General features: G+C 38.7%; 1 protein-coding gene across 3 annotated transcripts in view; it reads right to left on the minus strand.

The window, feature by feature from the left end:
- Positions 1-9,118, minus strand: part of LOC138739129 (ephrin-B2-like) — a 60,736-nt gene extending 51,618 nt beyond the window's left edge. The window contains exons 1-2 of one of the 3 annotated variants that reach the window (XM_069890627.1): positions 8,398-8,466; positions 4,420-4,560 (exon numbers count right to left, since the gene is read on the minus strand). In XM_069890627.1, the coding sequence (XP_069746728.1) occupies positions 4,420-4,520 (101 nt within the window). In that variant the 5' untranslated portion in view covers positions 4,521-4,560; positions 8,398-8,466. Of the gene's footprint in view, positions 1-4,419; positions 4,561-7,541; positions 7,564-8,397 lie in introns of those variants that run through there. The other 2 variants (XM_069890628.1, XM_069890626.1) reach the window with 2 other exon arrangements.
- Between the last annotated feature and the right edge of the window lie 12,528 nt (positions 9,119-21,646).

Here is a 21,646-nt window from a genome sequence, read left to right on the forward strand (position 1 = left end):
TGCCAAAATTAAAATTCCTCAGGAATTGGTTGAGCATAAGGGTGGAGGTGAAATACCTGGAAACAGGCTTCTCTTGTTTTTTTTTGCTTGTACCTTTTACATTACCATGCAGTTTTACAAAGGACGGGACAAAATCCACTGCAATAAGGCATTTTTTTTTAAAAAAACAAGTTCAGGTTGGTTTCATCATTTTTTTTTAAATTGGCAAATACTTCCTGTTGGTTCCCATGCTTAATACTTCGTAGCAATTTATTATTTTTAAATCAAATTATGGCTTTCTTCACAGGAGTATAACAACTTAAATTTCTCCTGACAATAACACATCGGCCTGATTATAATGAACAATGGCAACACTTATAAATGCAGAATAAATCACTACAATTTGAAAATCTGCCATTCCATTGAATAGCACCAAAGGCATTCGGATAATTATGAACCTGATATTTTAAATCTAACTGTGTTTCCAAACTATTGTGATATGGAGAAACCGTAACATTGCAATCAGAAGTCTCAGTGCCATATGTTTTATTAGTTGTGACTCCTCCTGGATTTAACCAAAGTTTAACCACTTAAAATAAAATATAGGAACTTACCATAGTTTGATTAATTTCATTGATACAGAACATTCAATTTAGTTAATAAAATTCTGTTCATGTGCACATACAAGGCATTTCTAGCTATACCAAGTTTATTTTTCTTTTTTTCCCCATTCCTAAATACGGAATCAAGCTGTATGATTGCAATAAATAGATGAGGGTTTTTCCTCAAAACACAAAGATATAGGTAAGACCGGGAACCTGCATTGTTAGTGCAGGTTCCTCTCGACCCATGATAATTTTTCACCCACTTGCTAGCTAAGTTCTTTTCTGCTTTAGCTCTTAAAACTATTCTATGACTTTTTGAGAAAGAGAGTTCCAAAGACTCACAACCTCTGAGAGGGGAAAAAAAAACTTGTCTCTCTTTTAATTGGACATCACTTTATTTTGAAAGTGAATGCTAATTGCACATTCTCCCACAAGAGGAAATATCTTCTCCACATTTATCCTACCAAGGATCTTTGGGACTTTTTATCTGCAAAAGAGAAATGTACATTGATCCACAGGAGTATTAAATATGATTTAAAACCACTCTGAAACATGAATTAATGTTTCATTTGATGGTTTACATAGATGAATTTGTTACAAGTACGTCAAGGCTGACTCAGAGTCCTTCCAGCCATTTGTTTATTGCTCAAGCCATTGAGAGTTTGCATGATAATTTTATACAGCATAAAATTCCTTTGCTCATTTAATTTCTGCTCACATTTGTCACAATGTACAAATTGAGACTCTCTCTTCCTGAAATTGGATTTTTTTGATTTGTTTCTTGCCCAGAGTTTTCTTCATACCATGAGCATGAATGAAGCATCATAACTCAAACTCAGAAGAGACTGGGTGCAGCAATCATTAGCACTGAGGAACTGGAACTTTTACTGAATTAAGACTGCAAAGGAACTTTCTCAAGTAACTAGAAGCATGTGTGCATTACATTTTCAAACTTTTTTTTAAACTATCTATCCTAAATCACTTGATTTTCTTGTTGTTTCAAAAATATTCATCTCTCCCAAATATCATAATATTTTCCAGGCAAGGGAGTCGCTTATAAAGTTAAGTAACTTATTTAAGTGGAGTCCTGGATAATCTGAATTTTGCTCACATCAAACACTAACACAGGGTAATAAATAGCAATCTGAAATGGGACCCTGGGTCTTTTCCCAGCCCAGGGGCACAGAACAAACAATAGCACCCCATTGCTCATGACATGTGGTGTGTTTACTTACTTTGAGAAACCACCGGGCAATGCAAAAATATTACAGAGTAGGAATGTGTTAATACTAAATGCACAAACTGTAACAATGAATCATCTGGGTTGCATGAGGTAGATGGCTACAAATTGAGAACATTTTTATTGACCAAAATCAAAACAGTATTTTATTGTGGCATCAGGTTGCCATATCAGAGTATAACATTCTCCAGTTAAATTAAGCCAGTAAAAAGCCTCAATGGCACAGATGTTAATGTGTCTTTAAACTGTAAATCGAATAGTTTGCCATCTGAATACTGTCCCGTCTGAAAAGTTACACGGTTCTTCATGAAGAAAAATTAATTTCCCAACCAATCTGGTTATTCAAGAAGAAAGCACAGTCTATCAGCTCAGCACCAGTGTTGATGCTTGCACTGCTCATTTTCTGTGTGCCTGCAGCTACCACTGCTTGCTCAGTCCCCCAATATCCATAGAAACATAAAGCATGGGCACTTTATCTGAACTACAGACCAGTCTTTATTTATTTGTGATTCAGTTAATCATGATGTAAACCAGGACCCCTGCACAGTATCTAACTTTATTATGTGTTGCCTCAATAGTTGATGATTTGAATTCAATAAACAGGCTGAAGTAATATCTGCTCTGCTCAGACATTCGTTAGAAGTGATTTTTTGCTCTTATCTTTGAATTTCCTTTGGAAAGTCCTGATGATTGTAAGACTGAGATTCAATGGAAAACAACAGCTTTTTCAAGAAAGTTTTACATTATTGTCCACACACACATTTCATATGAAAGTCATCTTAAAGGAAGTATCTTTCACAACTAACAGGAATCAAGTCAGATTCAGAAGAGCCATAATGTTATTAGCACAACTCTGCTCAAAACTCCCATGGAAGAAATAGATTCAGCAATACGCCATTTGCAACATCATGCCTGTTCTGTCATTCAGTAAGTTCAGTCTTGATCATTTTCCTCAGTGCTACTTACCTGCAGTAAATCCATATTCTCTTGATTTCCTTATTTATAAAAATGTTTCATTCTCTTTTTTGAATATAGTATACACATCTTGAGAGCATACTACTACTTGTATTTCTAACATTACTTGCAATTTGACAGATTATTTTCATTTTTTGAAATTGTGAATCATTATAATTTTCTGCCTTTTCTACAGTCCTTTTGATTAACATCTAAATAATTTTGTCATTGACAATTCTTTGATTGTCTATTTCACAGAGACATTAAGTACAATAGGAATGTATTTTGCAGTTAACAAAAACTTAAAGGGAAAAAAAATGAAGATTTCTTGAGTGAAACCTGCCTTTATTGCACCTGCTATCGCTGGAAGGTTACAGTCACAAAAGAATGAAAACAAATGTATGAAATAGTTTTTCATCCTGGGACAGAGAATATTAAAGGAAAATGTAACAGAGACTTAATGAATTATAAAGGTTTTTTGTGGTGAAGGAGTGTGTTAACTTACTGGTGAATGGATAATGAGAAGTAATCGACTTAGCGGATATGTTTAACAGATGGTTATTGGCACACGAATAACCATTGAAACAGCTCTCTTAACATCAGTAGTATGGGAAGTGAACAAGAAAAGAAAGTAATCAAAGGATAGGAGGAACAGACATAGAAAGTAGATGAGGATAAATGGGCCCAGGTGAATACCAAGCACAGTGGCAATGAGGCAAGTGGCCTCTATATGTACACGGTTCTATAATCATTATAGCATTATGGTAAGTTTTAGAACATTAACACAAATTAATAGTGTAACATAATTTTAAGACTCCTCTCCTTTTCTTTTAAGTGTAGGTGAAAGGACAGTAGAAAATTCAAATTCCTCCATGGCTTTGCATTGACAAAACCTTGTCATCATTAATGTTTTTTTTCTCTACATCTGAAAACGACTTTCTGGTGTACATCTGTTTGGACAATGTTAATTGTCAAAAGTTCCAAATATTTCTGGTGATTTTGCCCATATCTTTGCTGCACCAAAGATCTGTTCTAAAAATGAACTAACCTGCAGCAACTGGATTTCTGCTTCAGTCCAGCCTTAGGAACAGCACTCAGTTCATCTCCCATTATCATCCCATTCTTTACTTTCAACTACCATGAGTTCATGATATTCATGCTCATTAATTAATGTGTCTGCATCCCCTCTGCTACAGTAAGTTAATTCTGTTTACAAAAATAGGAGGGGAGGTAGGGGGGGAACTAGTATTTTGGGCAGAAAATCCTCGTTACACTTAAAGATGTTCAATTTTTACATCGGTGCTTCTATTTTTATTAAATAAATCACATGATAATATCATAAACTGAAACTATAAATTGTATTTTTTTATCCTTTTGTGTTTATTGAGAGCTGGAGATATGAGGGGTCTACCGGGTGGTGCGGTATGGCATTAATCATCAGCCTTCAGCATTACGGCATTTAAATTCTGGAATCCTGTACTCACAAAAAAAGACTGCATCAGTTTATTGCCACTTCACCTTCACCAATCCCCCAAAAAAGCATTCTTAGTAGTAAATTTATCAATATTGATCCATGCTTGCTTTCAACGCACTTGATTATCATCACAGTGAGCAAGCCAAATTGTTCCTCTCTCTCCTTACCTGTGAGTGAATGACGGGCAATGAACCAATTCTTGAGCAAATGTGCCATCTAACACAATGTGTCTATGAGCAGGATGCTCATTAATCTCAACATGCTGCATGGTATTCTCTGGTGAGAGTTCATTGCATCAACCCAATGAGCTGTAGAAAATGATCAGTTCTTTAAAATGCATGAAAACACTATCTTGACACATCACAAAACAGACGGGGCAAATAAGACAACTTTCACTTGTCAGGCAGCTCCAGTAAGCAGGTGTACAGATCGAAGAAAATACAACTACAAAGCAAAGTTTATGGTCCCTAAGGTTTGCAAACACTGGATAGTTTTTTTTTGAGAAATTTCATTATTTGACTTCCCATCTTCTAACATAGGTATTATTCTTGCATTCAATATATCAAATTACTGAAAGAGAAATGTCTATTTTAAAGTCTTTACATATTAATCTGCATTTGCTGAACTATTATTTCTCAATTCTATGAGATTTTAGTGTATAGCTGGAATGTTACTGTCCCCTGCATATACTAAATATGGTACTGCTTCACAATGATTAATCATTACATTTCACCTCTCCAAGTATCCAACCTCAATGCCAGAATATTGCAATGTGCAATTGGTCATAATAGTTCAAAGATTCTGAGGCTACTTACTCAATTCAAATTGTGAAATTTGTCCCAGGCTAATTTGCACAAGTCTGGAAATAATTACAACAAACAGAATTGACACCTCCCCGCCAACTTCTCTAAACGAGAGTTCTGGAAAGCTGAGAAAATAATAAACAACCACAAGGAATGAAAGTTCACAGTCAGCTACTGATCGGGAACTCTTATTGGGGGTCTACTGTTTAAAACATCTGAAGAGTGACCTCGGCCCAGATGCACTAAATTATTTGGGGAGATCTCCAAGTCTTTACTGAAGTGAGTTATAAGGCTTCGGATTGACTTTTCTTTTGACTCTTCATATGAAAGTTTCCATATTTTCATTTATTTAATACATTTAAATTCAGAAATAATATTGAGCAGAGATCTTGGGGAATGTAAAACTTGACAAAACATATGTTTAATTGAGATGTCCACTTTGCAGAGGTTTATCAGTTGTGTGACATATACCTAACTGCCCTGTTGCTCCTGTTGAAGTGACTTTAAACAGCAATATTTTGCAGGGTGAATGCCAGCACCATAATTTAAAAAAATTGAGTGCAAGAAAAACCTTACTTGCAAAAGTTGTGTGTGTGTGTGCTTTTAAAGGGAAACAATATTATCAGGTTATCGCAATCACCTTTGATGCATCAGACCTGCAGGGCTGTTTTGTTCATGATAACAATGTTAACATCTGAAATGTTTCGAATCCAATTAAATGCTTTACACGAGGTGGAAGAGACTGCAGATGCTGGTATCTGGTACGGAAATAAATGAGATGTGAGAGGAGCTCAGCAGGCCAGACCGCTTCTATGGATTCAAAGAGTTATCTCATTTTCTTTAACAAACGCTGCTCGACCCGCTGTCTTTCTTTGCTCCAAATGCTTTACGTCCCCCATAATGTCCCAAATCCTAATGTTTGAAAGTTAACAGGTCCTGGCCGATTTAAGCAATTTCTGCACCGGCTTAATGCATAGTCTCTTTTGACGATTGTTGTCATTTAACTGGCAAGGGTTATAATTTGACAACTCGTCTTGTCGGTTGCTTCTGAATTCACGATGGGATGAAATTATTGCAAACCCGTCGTAACTTTTTGCAAATTCACTTGCAAACCCGTCGTGATTTTTTTTTTTAAATGTTAATTTAAGGGAATACTAGAGCAAAGTTGAGGGAATGAGTCTCTAGTTTATACCCAAGTAAATATCAGACTGTCAGATTGGCTTAGAAGGAGAAACGTTCTCCTGAGTTGAGAAAACAATTCTCTTTGTCGAAAAAAAGTTAGTCAACTCGCGTCTTCTGCTTTGCTACATTTGAATTGACCATTTTTCAGCTCAGCCTGACTCCGAAATAAAGTTTAAATCGCATTGGGCAATAATACCCGCGTCTTTGGATTTGCATACGCATATAGGCAAATTTCATAACTCTTTCAGTGCAACGCACCAAAGAAAATTGACAAAACTTTTATTGAACGAAAATGTCACTTGGCTGAAGATAAATGGGTAGCCTGTAATGCGATTTCTCAATCAATTTTAGTGTTTTATTCTGGTCCTAAATCTAATCCAAACCTGTATGAGTTCGATCACATTCCATCGATCCCTGATTTACACAAGCAAACAGGCTTATCGCCCAACTCTATGCAGCCTGAATGTTTTACACAAGAAAGCAGGCCTCAGCCTCCGATTTGTGTATTTGGCAAAAAGAGAGCCAAGAGCAAAGAACAGGTTGCATTTGGACTCCTCGGAGTAATTTAGATGCCCTGCCATCTGTAAAATGGAAATATTTTATGTTCACAGTTTAGGATGATCCTGTATTCTGAAAACATGGATCATGTTTAAGGGAGTGTTAAAACGCGCACAATGCCTTGCGGTCTTCGAATTTAAACAATGTTTAAAATACGATTTTAAATTCTTCCAACGCGTAAGAAATATTGCACTCTCATTTGCGCATAAATGAATAAATTCTATGGTAACTTTAAATTAGTGACCTTGTGAGACTGACAAGTGATTAAATTTTGAAGGGATGGGTTAGGAAAGGGCGGATAATTAGCACGGGCCCAAAGCAAAGGGTATTTAGATTTATCATAGAGCTTCTTATCTTAACTAGTTCTTAGTGGCTGGGACACTTCATTTGCTCTAACACTTTAAACAAACATTTGCTCAATGACTTTCGAATGAAAGATTTAACGAAACTCCGATAAGATGTTGATTCATCGACAAGGCAGCTCCTAGGCAAACAGTTTCAACAGTTTGTGTTTTCCCCATGTATCGTGACAGACGGCCAATTGAAATCTAAAGGGGTTCCTGTTCAGAGAACATCATTTGAGTAAATTAATGTTTCTTTTTCGGTGAAATGTTTTGTTTCCACTTTCCTCCTATTGTACTTTAAGTGCATCAGAAAAACAAGTAATCTGAGAATCAAGTCACACTTTAGTCCAAAAAGCAGAGGAGAGAGGAGCAATCACTTTGAATTAAAACATAGTCGCTGACCTTTATTTTAAAAGGTGCGTACCTCCCTGAAGGAATGAGGGGAGATCTCGGACCGACCTTCCACGCTTCCTGTGTTTGGGATATGTCAGGAATGAAATCTGTGTAACAGATTGGATTTCCTGGAGCCAATCGCCTTGTAATAAAAAAAATCCGGCAAAGACTCGGATGTTGGTTTATAATTGGCTACCGAACCTCATCCAACACAAACAGGTAGAATCGCTTCATAGTGCCGAACGCTAGCCCCGAATCCTACACGAACGCGACGTGCTTCCTTGACCATTTGCCCGCTGCATCTATCGCTCTAGCGATAAGAAGCTCGTTGGTTAAGTATAGGGTTGCTCTCTGCGTGCTCTCAATTTCGACCCAAATGTATCTTATTTCTGCCTCTCCACTCTGGATCTCCACGCCATCACCCGGACAAACTGAATGCTTGCTGTAACGCCGGTCTACTTTCAATTCCCAGCCTTCGGAAATTCTACCCATCTCCCTACACGACACGCACGGTAACATCTCCTTTCGACGTATTAAAGCCAAGGATATTTTAGCAACCGACGCCCGTGTGGATCCGACGGCCAGCAGTCCTGAAATCCCCGCTTTTAGCATTCAATCTAAACAAGCAAGCCTGTGTTAAACCTCACGGACTGTTCGAACCTCCCCGGCAGCTGCTGAATGATCTCCTTAAATGCAATATATTGCACGTGTGTCAACGATCACATCGCTGTGATTACACTAGTACTGAGATCGGCACGGAGACAACCCTCGCTAGTCATTTCTACCTCGTACCGAGTTGTGCCTACATTTATCAACGGAAATAAAACACCGAATTTGCAGGAACATGATCAGGGCCTTTACTTACTTGGGATTTGAGGAATTCCAATATATAGGTGCCAAAATTTCACAGTTTGATATCGCCACCCTGCACAAAACGCACACAACTCCCAAATAGTATTTCCAAAGCGAGTTCCTTATTGCCATCGTCGCCGATTGCTGTTCTCCAACAAGATAGGTATAAATATAGATCTTTGACTGTCCTTGTCCTGGGCTCGACTCCTCGCAAATGTTCTCAACGGTATCCTTTCACTCCCCCAAAAAAAGACACTTCTGATCCGAGACTGCCTCTTCGAAACTTGAAATCGACCCTCGCTTTCCAGTCGCCACTGATCCAGTGCTCGTTTGCTAAGAGGGGCTCCAGATCTCACACTCGGCACAATGTCCTCCTCATTCCCCTTGTGCTCCTGGAAATTGCTGCAACTCCCCTTTCCCCCCACCCCCCTGAGTTAGGCACTTGCTTGCATCGCCACGGCAAAATGTCAGTTGCAACCCTTTTTTCCCTCTCTTTCAACCGTTGTCATTTGCGATGCTCGAGTCTGTCCGATGGGTTGTCCACGGAGGTCCGAGACGATGTGCGCGCGCTGGTTTGAGGAGGTGTGTGTGGTGTTTGTCGCTCTCCTCGCCACTTGGTCACTTTCACGATCCAGGACGTGATGAGCTTGCTCTTTGCAAGAAAGCTTTATACCTCCCACTCACCCACCGTGAGAGCGCGACGGCGCCTGCCGCTCGTTCATTGGTCCCTCCGGCCACCTGCAGCAGCAACTCCACCTGACTGACAGGTCGTTCCCCGCTCTCATTGGTTAGGTTATGAGTCACTCAATTATTTCTCTTTCCCCCATTGTTATTTCATCGGATTAAGTCTGATTTTGAAGAGTTTCTTCGTAACCAACGTATCAGCACAGGTAACCGAATAAAACCGGGCAAATAAGAGCTGGAGCGTTCCTCTGTAAATCCTTCACATGATTTCATTTGCACTTGATTGCAGTTGATCATAAATCTCCTGACTAAAGTGGGTGGCGGTGGAAATGTCCCATGCTCACTTCATACCATATCGCTTCAATAAACTGGGAAGGTTCACTCATTACAATAAGGTTCTCGCAATTCCCTGTGAATGTTTCTCTAATGGAGCAATTATGTTCCATTGCGTTGGGGGAAGGGCGAAGATGAAGACGGGTTTATCGAGACGGGAAAAAAAATATGTAGCAGGTTGAATTCCAGCGCAGCTCACTGGAAGTGAACAGTTTTGGACTATTCCTTGACTTGCTGCAATGTCATGCAGTTATGGTGTGTCGAGGCACGCCAGTGCTGGGCACTAAATGCATTGATGTGAAGGTAGGCTCTGCGAGGCGCCCAGCTACCACCACCCGACCGATCTTCGCCTTTCCATGGACCCACAGCGCCCACTAGAGGTTTTATCGGATCATTTCACGAGATGGCACTTCGACGAATCCTTCATCCCCTCGCTTTCCGCAGCCAGCTCACTCACGAGCAATCCACCCAACTGCACGGTAAATTTGTATGTTACACTTTGTGTTCATCATTAAAATGCTGCGAAGACCGTTTTTGATTTGTTCATTTAATTTCTTTCCATTCTTTAAGACGGTTTAGTGTTGTAACTTGACAAGTTCCGGGAAACGAGGCATCCGGATAAAGGGCTGAAGTTTGGAAATCGGAATCATTTTCACATTTTAATGTTTTCCTAAGCAGCAATTCCGTTTTTTGGAACTTGTTTAATTGTTTGGTCTTTTTTAAATAAAATGGACCTGTAAAATGGGCAGCCACAATGAACCAGAAAATCCAACAAAAATGGGTTGGTATTCTGTCCACTTGATCACCTTCCAACACTGTTATAATTCTCCCAAGGCGATATATATATTGAAAAATAAGAGACGCTAAATGCACAATCAACTGAAAAAAGCGGCTTTCAAATTCATGGCAAATATAGCGGAAAATGTCCTTGTGCATTGAAGTTCAGTTAATGGGAGATGCTAGAATGGGCCAAATTCAGCAAGTGAGGACGACTCGGGAACGACCTTCTCTCTCTTACCCCCCCCCCCCCCCCAAACAAAAGTTCGGGCAAAATAGTGGGGAAAGCAATATTTCTTTTAAGTTGCATGTTGTTGTGTGATTTGTGCTTATCTGTGTAAAAATTGGGACAAATTAACTCCTCTGCCGCCTCCCCACTCCCCCATAAGCCCATGAAAGCCCAAATAGTCCACGCTCTTTGGGGCAAAAACTCAAAAGGTGCGAAAAGCGTTTTATACATCAAGTAAGTCGCCAGACACAATCTCATTTACAGTGAGGTTTGGAGACCAGGATGCCTGGAATCCTGGCCTCCCAATCCAATTTTGCATTGGATAATAACTGTGAATCTGGATTGTCGAGTTAAACAGGAAAAGCAAAACAAAATCAGTAGGTGATTGAATCATTCCTGTCCTTTTCTATGAAGAAAAAGCCATCTAAAGAAGTCTTCCTTTTGTCTGTTGTTTTCGGCTTTACTTGTGGGGATTTGAAACTATTTCCGTTAAACCACACTTTATTAGATATTCATTTCAAATTACATAAATATTTCTTTGTTTATACTTTTACGTTGTTAGTATAGAGCTGTAATTAATGAATTGAAAGTGGGATGTTGTGGTGAATCTTGATTTGTCGATTTCAACAACCCACGTGAAAATATCAGAAAGTCCCATAGTCATTGCGATCATTTTGAATGCAAAGCCTCGCTACAGAAATTAATTTATTAATTCCTGTTGTCTTCCTATTTTCGAGTGTTCGTCCCATTCCCATGTGCCCCCAGAATTCTTCATCACAAAAAAAATAAAGCACAGTGGTGTTGGAATATGCAGTCGAAAGATGGATGTATTTCCAAGTTGATGTTTTCATTCAAAGCATCAAGAACAATTATCAGCCTATTTCGTATTTGATTACAACTACAGCAGCAACTTTTTTTTTGGTGATATACTTTTAGTGATATTTTGGCCATTTGGCTGCCTTGTCCCTCTGAACTGGGAATAAATGACTTAAACAGAAATCGTCACGCGTGTCTCCCAACAACAGCGAAACATTAGGATCGATCATAACCCCTTTCAACATCACCCCTAACGACTACAGCTGTCGACAAGTTTACTGCAGAATTTTATGTGGCAATTTACACGATGTTCATCAAGTCGACGGAACATTTGGTAATTAATAACATAGATGGGCGGGATAGGAAATAAACCGCGAAGCGTGGAAGTTCTTCAGTTTCGCGACTGCAACACGAAGTAAATCGGCTATTTAGACTAGAGGGCAACGACCTGGATACACCGTTTACTCGCAGAGTTCCCGTTGGCTGGGACAAATGAAGTTCCAATCCCTGCCAAAACCTTTTACTCTTGAAAAATCTCGTCTCCACTGAATTTCCTGTGACTACCCGGCTTGCCAGATTGTGGACAACAATTTATGAGAATTATATTTCCGTAATGAAAAAGTAGATTAGAATACAAGTCAGGGGCAGGGAAATTCGTCATCGCAAATGTGCGCTTTCTGGTACGGTTTAAAATATTGTTTTAAACCTTCAACAAATAGGCACGGAGCCGAAGAGCTAACTTTTTTTCTCTTCCGAAGTGGGTCTGCAGAACTATTACATCCTGATCTGTTTTCTGGGTATAGCTTTAGATTTAACCTCAAACCTACAGGAAATGGCGGATTTGCTAACTGTGAGCTTTCTCTTTCAATTGTGACCAGGACAACAGTAAAAATTGGCAGCACCGCGAAGCCAAAAAATTTGGAAATTCCAACATTGCACCGATCAAAAAAGAAATTATTCGACGTTGACCTGAAATGGTATCAGTTACATATTACATAGGATCCAGAAAAAACGATTTCAAAGCAAATTTGCAAGCCCATTACATCGACATTGTACCACAACGTTCTTTCATGGATTCGTTATGCGAAGTGGAATGTTACGAAGTAGTATTTACCACCTGTCAGGACCACACCAGACCTTTAATGACTGTTTAATTGTGTGTTATTGGTAGGGTACTGTATTTTCGTGTGTAATATTGTAACGAATTAAACGTGGCAACAGAGTTCAATCTGGAAGTCTTAATAATAAACCATTCAGATCGAGTTTTATACCCCTTGAATAAGTACCTCGCTCCTCTTAAAATTGAACGTTTTTCGGATTTCATATTGAGCAAATTGACCAGAGGATATTTCATTTTATGATTTTTATTGTAATATGTTATCCCACCCTGTTTATGGGGAAAGTCAGTATTTATTTTCCCTAAAATTCCACCACAGGTTATCGAAATGGACAATATATATATTTTTTTTAAACGTTTGGAATACCTCTGAGTATCGTTACATTTTGATTTTAAATATAGAATCTTGTAGATTTTAATGATCACCATGCCTTATTATAGATATTTTTAAATAATTTAAGCCATATCTAAATATTTAATAAGTCTTGACCTGAGGAACAAAACTTAAGGATAAAATGCAAACATATTTAAAATTTCAACAGTTACCTCAGGCAAGAGGCACTACAAAGAAGAAATCGTGAATAGAGAGCCGACTTCTCCAATTATAATGCTAAATGATTTCTGCCAGTCTACTCTATATGTTAATAAAGCAGGTCTGTAGGTGATCAGATGAACAGTTTCTGGATAACTCTGCTTCATTTATTCGGCGTGATTTTTTTTTAAACCTTTACATTGGAATTTCAAGTACACGATCATTTAAAACTCGAGACAGCTGGATAATTTGGAAGGTACTGGCTAAATGCACAGAAGGTCACTCGGGACAAATTTCTTCACTTTTCTTTAAAGGCATTTTATTTGTATTTCCCATTTCCGTTATGTCCAGTTGGAAGAACACACATTTTTTGTTGAGATTCTTTTACACATATTTCACTTTTAAAATTGTGGGGTTTTTTTTTAAATCGTGATTTAATTCCTGCGTAGAGCGCAACTATTGGATCGAATGCTACATGCATCTGGGAGGGAAGGAGAGAGAGAGAGAGAGCAAACGATACGATCTAGTTTGCAGAGGGACTAAGGCTAGTTCAAGTGTTCATTCAATGACAGGTGAGGCAAGTCTGGACAAAAGCGGCTTTTGAAAGCTGCATGGGTAGATTTCCGGTTCAGTGAACTCAGATAAACGACAATCAGGAGAAATTGATTTAAAAAAGCTAACCCGGAAATCCTGACATTCACTCTTTACGTTTTTCAGCGTTCGCGTTTTAAAATAAATTGCCTTTGTGTTATCTTAAGAAAGGCTCCTGGATTTATAAAAGTGCAATAATCTCACAAAATATCATAACGAGATGATGCTATTGTGATCATTTTAAGAGGACGGCTTTATCTAGTTTCGTAGAACTCATGAAAGTCAGCGAGTGGTAATCCGACGGAAGAGCAGACGGCAGACGGGCGCTTTATCCCACCGAAAAGCTCCCCTTAAGGAGAGCAGTGTTTCAAAGCATTTTATTGTCTCGGATACTTTCTGACCCCGAATTCTATTGCACTCCTTTTGATTTATTTTAGCTGTTGCTATGTCTTTCATCTTACATTCGTCCTGACATTGCAGTTGAATCTTGTATTTATTTTTTTGAGTACATGGTACTTTTTCCCGGAATTACTGGTTCACTTGTTTGAATCGGCGACCTGAAGTTTTAATAACGTTGCTCTGTGGTTTTGAGATAAAGGGCCCAGGGCCGTCGAGCTTCTGTGTCGTGGAGAATTAGACCCAAGACCACTGTCAGAAACAAAACAATGCTAAAGGCTGATAGCATCAGAAAGCGCGAAAAATGATGAAAGCTGTTTATTTCTCTCAGATGAATGTGACTATATTCTCTGGCATTAGGGGGATGGTATTATAGTGTTTCAATTTAATTCTTTGTCACCTCGTTTCAGTATTGTTGTCGTTGATTCAGGACCATCTTCCCGTTTTAGTGTATTGTTTCAGTCACTCCACTTCTACTAAAGTTGAATTAGACCACAGACACCCGCCCTCCCTCTCTAATGTAGCAAATATTTACTAACTCGTAAAAGCTGTGAAACGCGATAGCGAAGTTGGCGATGTTTATGTATATATGGACATGCTTTTCTTTCATTAAATAATGAGAGGTGTCTGGATCAGTTACGCATTTTGTTTTCGGTTTGTTGGTAGCACAAATACGATAGTGTTGTATTCTACATTTTGTATTATACAATAACATTTAATATGCAAGGCTTGGCTGTGAGAGCTGCAGTGTTCTGGGAGTTCACGATTTTTTTTTCTATTTTACAAATAGTGCGGGTGAAATTGTTTTCACACTTAACGGCGAGGTTCTCAAACCTATCTTCATGGTTGCTTCAGACTTCTGCATTCCACCCTAAAAGAACACTTTCACGTGGAGCATTTAATCATGTGACCAGGCCAAAAGTTTACCGTTTCTTTGTCTCCCCCTAGTGCAGAGCAAACTGCTCAAAACATTTCATATTAATTCTCATTATTGGCTGAACTGGAGCCAATTCTTAGACAGTCGTTGACAGGTTTTCGGAGTGAAATGCGAAATGGGGATGAGCACTGGATAAAGATAGCTAGTGTGCAGTGTGGACAGATACCATGCAGGGTAAAATGAAGGCTTCCAATGTGAAAACGCGAAATAACTTGAAATAATGAGATTAGCATTTAAAAGAAGACATGAACACAGTTCTGCAAGAATGGGACAAAATAATAAGCAAAGAAAATGTGAGTGACTCGGCGAGTAACAAAGAAGAGCTGAAAACGTTTTCTGTCAACATGCATGCTCGGAATTTGTGCTCAATCGTGAAGGAACAGCGCTTCTCGTTTACTTTAAGTGCCACACAATCATCTCGTCATCTCAGAAGTGAGCTTCTGACTTTCCCACACTGTTGTCAGGCACAAGGATTTCCCAGCTGAGTCGTCATTAGCCTGCCTGGAGAGCCAGTCCCTGCAAAAGAATAATCACAGACAAGGATCAAGAAAGCAATATTGCATTGACATTTTTTTTTTAATCTGAAGATTGCAGCAAATATGAGTAAAGTAGAAGCTGAAAATTAAAATCAAACACCTCATAATTTAAAACACTCAAGCAAATAAAATATCACAATGTATTTATCTGGACCAGATAGTTTTCAGTAATTATGGGTTAGTCATTAAATGATCACTTCAACCTCAAGTAACCAATGGCAAGATTCTCTTAATAATTGTCGTGGATTTTCATTCATCAGCATGAAGCTTGAACAAGCTGTCAGTTTCTGACCCAGAATGAAAACAACCATCAATGGTTTTATTGTAGCTATGATGACAACTTCCATAAAAAGTTAAAAGTAGAAGTCAAGCTAAAGTGATGCTGATGCAAAAGCAAAAAAAAACATTTCTTAGAGTCAATGAGTATTACAAAATGGAAACAAGCCCTTCAGCCTAACTTGTCCATTTCAATCAAATTTGCCTGCATTAGGCCTATATCCCTCTATAAGAGCCTAAATATTTTGTATCTTTGAATCCATCAAAATGTCTTTTGAACGTTATAACTATATTCACCGGTAAGACATCGACTGGCAGCTCACTTCACATACCCTGTACCAATCACTCTCTACCTGAAGAAGGTATCCCTCATATCCTTTTTAATCAATTACCTCTCATCTTAACTCTGTTCCCTCTTAACCATATAACCATTTACGGAGCGGAAACAGGCCATATCAGCCTTTCGAGTCTGCACCGGTTCACTAGAACAACTCCACTAGCTCAAACCTCCCACTCACTGCCAATAACCCTCCAAACCCCTCACCTCCATGTACACATCCAACCTTCTCTTAAATGACAGAAGGGACCCTGCCGGAACTATCTCATTCGGAAGATCGTTCCATTCTGCCACCACTTACTGAGTGAAAAACGCCACCTCTAATATTTCTCCTAAAGTGTTGCTCCCTTACCCTTAACTCATGGCCTCTTGTTCCAACCTCCCCTGCCCTCAGGGGAAAGAGTCTGTTTATTATGAATTTCTTTCATAATTTTAAATACCTCTATCAAGTCCCCTCTCAGTCGTCTACTTTCCAATGAATAAAGTCCCAGTCTCCTTAATCTTTCTCTGTAATCCAGATGCTGTAAGCTAGGCAACATCCTTGTAAACCTTCTCTGCACCCTCTCCACCTTATCTATATCCTTTCTATAATTTGGAGACCAGAACTGAGCACAATACTCCAAACCTGGCCTCACCAATGCCTTAAACAGCTGCAGCATCACCTCCCAGCTCCTATACTCTATCCTATGATTTATGAAGGCCAGCATGCCATATGCCTTTTTAACCACCCTGTCTACATGGGAATCCACCTTCAGTGAACTCTGTACCATAACTCCCAGGACCCTCTGCTCCTCTGCATATCTCAATGCCCTCCCCTTAACTGTATATGTCCTATTGTTTTAGATTCTTCTATCCAGGGAAAAGATGATGATTATTTCCATCATCTAATACCCTCATGATTTTATAAACATCTGCAAAGTTCCCCCTGAGCCTGCTAGGCACCAGGAAGTAAAGTCCCAGGCTTTCCAGCCTCGAGTTATAACTCCAGCATTCCAATTCCAGTACCATTCTTGTGAGACTTTTCTGCAGCCTTTCCAGCTTGACAATATTTTTCCAATAGCTGGGTGACCAAATCTGCATACAATATTTCAACTGGAGTCACTCCAATGACTTCTACAGTTGACATGTGACATCTCTGTGTCTGTATTTAATGCCTTGACCAATGAAGGCAAATGTGCCAAATGCTTTCTTCACCATCCTGAATATTTGTGTGGCCACTTTTATGGAACTATTAACCTGTATCCACAAAGCTCTGTGTTCTATAACCCTCCCCAGAGCCATGCTCTGTCCTGGTTTAATCCACAAGAGCAAAGCACCTCACACTTGTCTAAATTAATTTCCATCTCCATCCTTGGCCCACTTTTCCTATTCTGTTATAATTTTAGATAGTATTCTTCACTGTCCTCTATACCATCAATTTTGGCATCATTCACAAATTTACTAACTGCATTGCCATCTAAATTGTTAACATAGTAGACAAAGAACAATGGACCCAGCAAGAATGCCTGTGCCACATCACTAGTCACTGACCTCCAATCCAAATAACTACCCTCCATTACGATCCTCTGTCTCCTAATTCTGTCATGCTAATTCCGTATCCAATTGGCCAGCTCACTCTGCATCCCAAGCAACCTGACTTCCAGACCAATCTACCATGTTGAACTTTGTCAAAAGCCCTGCTAAATTCCAAGTGGACAATGTCAATGCCCTGCCCTCATCAAGCTTCTTGATCACCTCTGGAAAAAACTTCATCTAGTTCGTAAGACACAATTTCCCTTGGACAAAGCCAATGCTGTTTATCCCTAATTCATCATTGACTTTCTAAGTGTCCCCTCCTGTAACTTAATCACAGTTGGTGTTAAGATCACTGGTTTATCCTTTCAGCCTTTTTTCATGTGGTGGAAGGATACTAAGTGAGACATGTGTATTCATCTCTGGATTAGATGGCACATTCAACAGAATGAATAATGAAATTAAAATGTGGATAAAGTGCAAGGAATTGTTCAGGTTGACTATGCCTAAAGGAGAAAAGATGCTCAATCTGAACAGGATGCATCTCAAGCTGTTAAAAGAAATGAGAGTGGAGATAGCAGCTGCTCTTCTCCAGATATTAAACACTGTGCTAGAGAATTTGAGGAATCTTCTTAAAAGGAGAAAGGTTCTCAATGAAAAATCTCTCTATATTATTGCTTTTGCACACCCCTCCCCAATGGATGATTATGTTCAATTCTGGATGTTACAGAAAAGGAAGAGAGAACATGGAACAGGTTTAGAGATTTATTAGAATGGTCTGAGGGATATGAAATGTTAGTTACATAGCAGATCGAGAGAAACTGGAACTGTTCCCCTCAGGGCAGAAATAATCAATTGAGATGCTGAAATTGTGAAGGATATTGAAAAAAAATCAAAAATATTTTTAGCAACAATATTGTCAGTCGCCACAATATATAGATTTCAGGTAATTGGAAAATAAATCAGAGATGTGTTGCTTGCCAACAACCGAAGGGTTAATCTGTGTATGTCACATCTGCCAGCCCCCTCTCAATAGGATATATTAAAGCTAAAATACCTGCTGATTAATACCATCAAAATTCCATTTGGTGCATCATCATTTATGTACCTTTACACTGCTACTGAGATTATAACAAAAGGACTACAGAACTTTTTAATGTGAAGTTGCTACCTCAATGGAACTGAAAGGGTCTATACTGACAATGTGGTCAGATGCTTAGCTGTCAAAATCAATAAAGAACCGTTGAATCCTGTTGCGTGCTGAAACCCAAGTGCGAAATATAACAGCACAAGATTACAAGCTGTCATGCCTCCCATGGGAAGGTTTGGTAAGCACACCTTATGGCCTTTAAGTTGCAAAACACAATGATTGCAAGTTATTTTGTTAAATAATTGAGTGTATATATTTTAAAGACAAACTTTTCCCAGATTGTGTTTAGTTGATGGATTGAACACCTCTAATCTATGACCCCACACATATTAGGAGGCACGTGATAGCAAATCTTTGCTAAAAGAGTTCCGTCTTCCATGAGAAAATCAGCTAATTTCACACGGTACCTCTTTATACTTCATATAATAGATTTATAATTTTCAGCATACCAGATTGCTGGTGTAAATCAAGGTCATGTGTTTCCAGGAAATTAAGTCTTTCTCTCATCCATGCACATAAATATTTATTTAATATAAACGATTTGAATATTTCTTAAAACTTGTTTTTGCTGACAAAGCTGACTGTGAAGTATTAGTGGAGAGCCTTCTTGAACTGTTTCAGTTGTGTATTCTAAGTATTTAAACAAATACTTGAACAAATAGGCTGTTCCAAGATGTCGACCAGTGAAAAATAAGTGAACAATGTTGGAATATCACAACTCACACACCTGGAGTCATTTCTTTCTGATCACCTTGAGTAGTTTGACTTGACCTCCATGTGGTCACATCAGAATTAAGATCTGCAATGAGGTTTTGAAGTTTATGGTCCTGGTGGACCTCAAACTCAGAATCAGTGATAGTTATTGATGATATGGTTTATTGTCTCTGGAACACAGGAGGTTGAAGGATGACCTTAATGAAGTTTATAAAATGATGAAAGGCAAAGATATTTTTTTTTTCCCAGGGTAGGGGAGATATAGAACCAGAGGATAAAGGTCTAAAGTAGAACCATGGAACACAACAGTACAGAACAGGCCCTTTGGCCTATCCAGCCCATGTTAAACTGAACCCAGACTGTAGCCTCTATATCCTCCCATCCATGTACCTATCACTTTTCCCTACCACATCTGCTGGCAGATTGTTCCACACTCTCATTTCCTACTGAGTAAAGATGTTTCCTTGAAACATTTCACCTTTCATCCTTAATCTATGTACTCTCATTCCTGTCTCACTCATTCTCATTGGAAAAAAGGCTGCCTGCATTTACTCTATCTATAAACTCATAATTTTGTACATTTCCATCAAATCTCTCCTCATTTTTTGAAGATCTAAGGAATAAAGTACCTACCTATTCAACCTTTCCTTTGGGATGGTGGGAGGGGAGGGGGGGTGGTGTGTGCCACATGATGATGTGGGGCTAAACTTGAATTATCTGGTCTCTCCCAAAAAGTTTTTAAAAAGAGTTAAGAAGCTTAAACTGACTGAAAAAAAATAAAATTGGAAGCTATTGGAAGACCATCGGAACAATAAACAATGCCTCCTAAGAAAGATAAACTGACTGTTACATTTCAAGATCTTGAACAAAAAAAGTTGATAAAGATGAGAGGCCTACCTTGAGAGGATCCTGGAGTTCTCTGGAAGGCAATTTCCCGTGGTGACAGACCTGGAGCTAGGGAGACCTTAGACATTGCTGTACAAGGTCTCCCCCGACAATGGCCGATTGCCACGGGTGAAGAAGTGATACTGTGCATGCGCAAGGTAATTTTTATAAAAGCTCAAGAAGCCTCCAGCTCCAGCGATGACGAGGAGGAGCAGGAAAAAGAAGAAATCTATGTGAACACAGGAGAAAATAAAGGAGTCTTAAATACCTACAACTGAAATGAAGAAGTACATGGATTCTTTCCAGCAAACTTTGTTACAGTTAACAATGGAAGTTTAAAAAGTGTAATGAGGGTATTATTGAAAATAAGGGTTCTACGAAGAAGGTGGAGAGAATGCTGTCACAAATGGAATAAAAATTTAAAATGATGGATGTAAAAATTAAAGGTAATGAATTTGAAATTCAGTATGTTAAAGAGCAAATGAAGAAGATTCAAGCTGAGTGGCTCTAATTGAAGAACAATTAACGAAGGACAAGATATGAAGAGATTTTTACAACATTGGATTCCGCAAAATTTGGGGGTAACTGAATTTCAAGGAGATATTGAGACTGAGAAAGCTCATCGAGCATTATGACCTAAGCCACAGCCAGATCAGAAGCCATGTTCGATTCAGTCAAGTTGCTTCAATGTGAAGTGAGGGAGAAGATCTTGGAGCTGGCTGCAAAGCAAGCGAAGGGGAGATTTATAATGATAATAAGTTTTTTTTTTTACCCTGATGTTTTGATTTGTTGAAAAAAAAAGAAAAGAATTTAATGCTGTTAAAAATGTGCTATGGAAAAAAAGTTACTTTTGTTTTAAGGTACCCAACAGTGTTAAAAGTTTTTGTTTCTGGGGTAAAAATAGATTTTTTACAGAACCCAATGAGGCGAAAGTGTTTGCAGATTTGTTGCCTGACAAAATGAGACAGATCTGGGAGTTATTTGAAAAGAGAGAGGAAGTGGAAAGATTGCAGTTGGGGATGTGTAATGAAATAAGTTTTAGGAGGAGAGAGAATATTAGAGAGATCTGTGTAAAAAATGAATTGATCATTGTAAGTTTGAGTAGATTGCAGGCATAAGAGGTAGTATAATTTTGGGGGAATTGGGTGGGATATGAGCCTGGCCTCCACAGAATCTAGTGGGAGGGTGTGGTTTTCAATTACAACTCCTATAGATCAGGGGTATAAAGTATGCCGGGGGGGGGGGAGTTGTAGGGTTTCTGTTCTTTTCTTTGTTTCCTTTCTTTTTTCTCATTAATACATCTAAATTTAATAATTGTATTATGAAATATTTAGTTAGTATTTTGGATGTGGGTGTGGAGATGGAATGTTAGACTTAGATTTTGAGAATGTAGGTGGCTGATAAATTGAATTTTGTTAGTATTAATATTAATGGGATTCA

Source organism: Narcine bancroftii, chromosome 7 (assembly GCF_036971445.1).
Source record: "Narcine bancroftii isolate sNarBan1 chromosome 7, sNarBan1.hap1, whole genome shotgun sequence".
NCBI lineage: Eukaryota > Metazoa > Chordata > Chondrichthyes > Torpediniformes > Narcinidae > Narcine > Narcine bancroftii.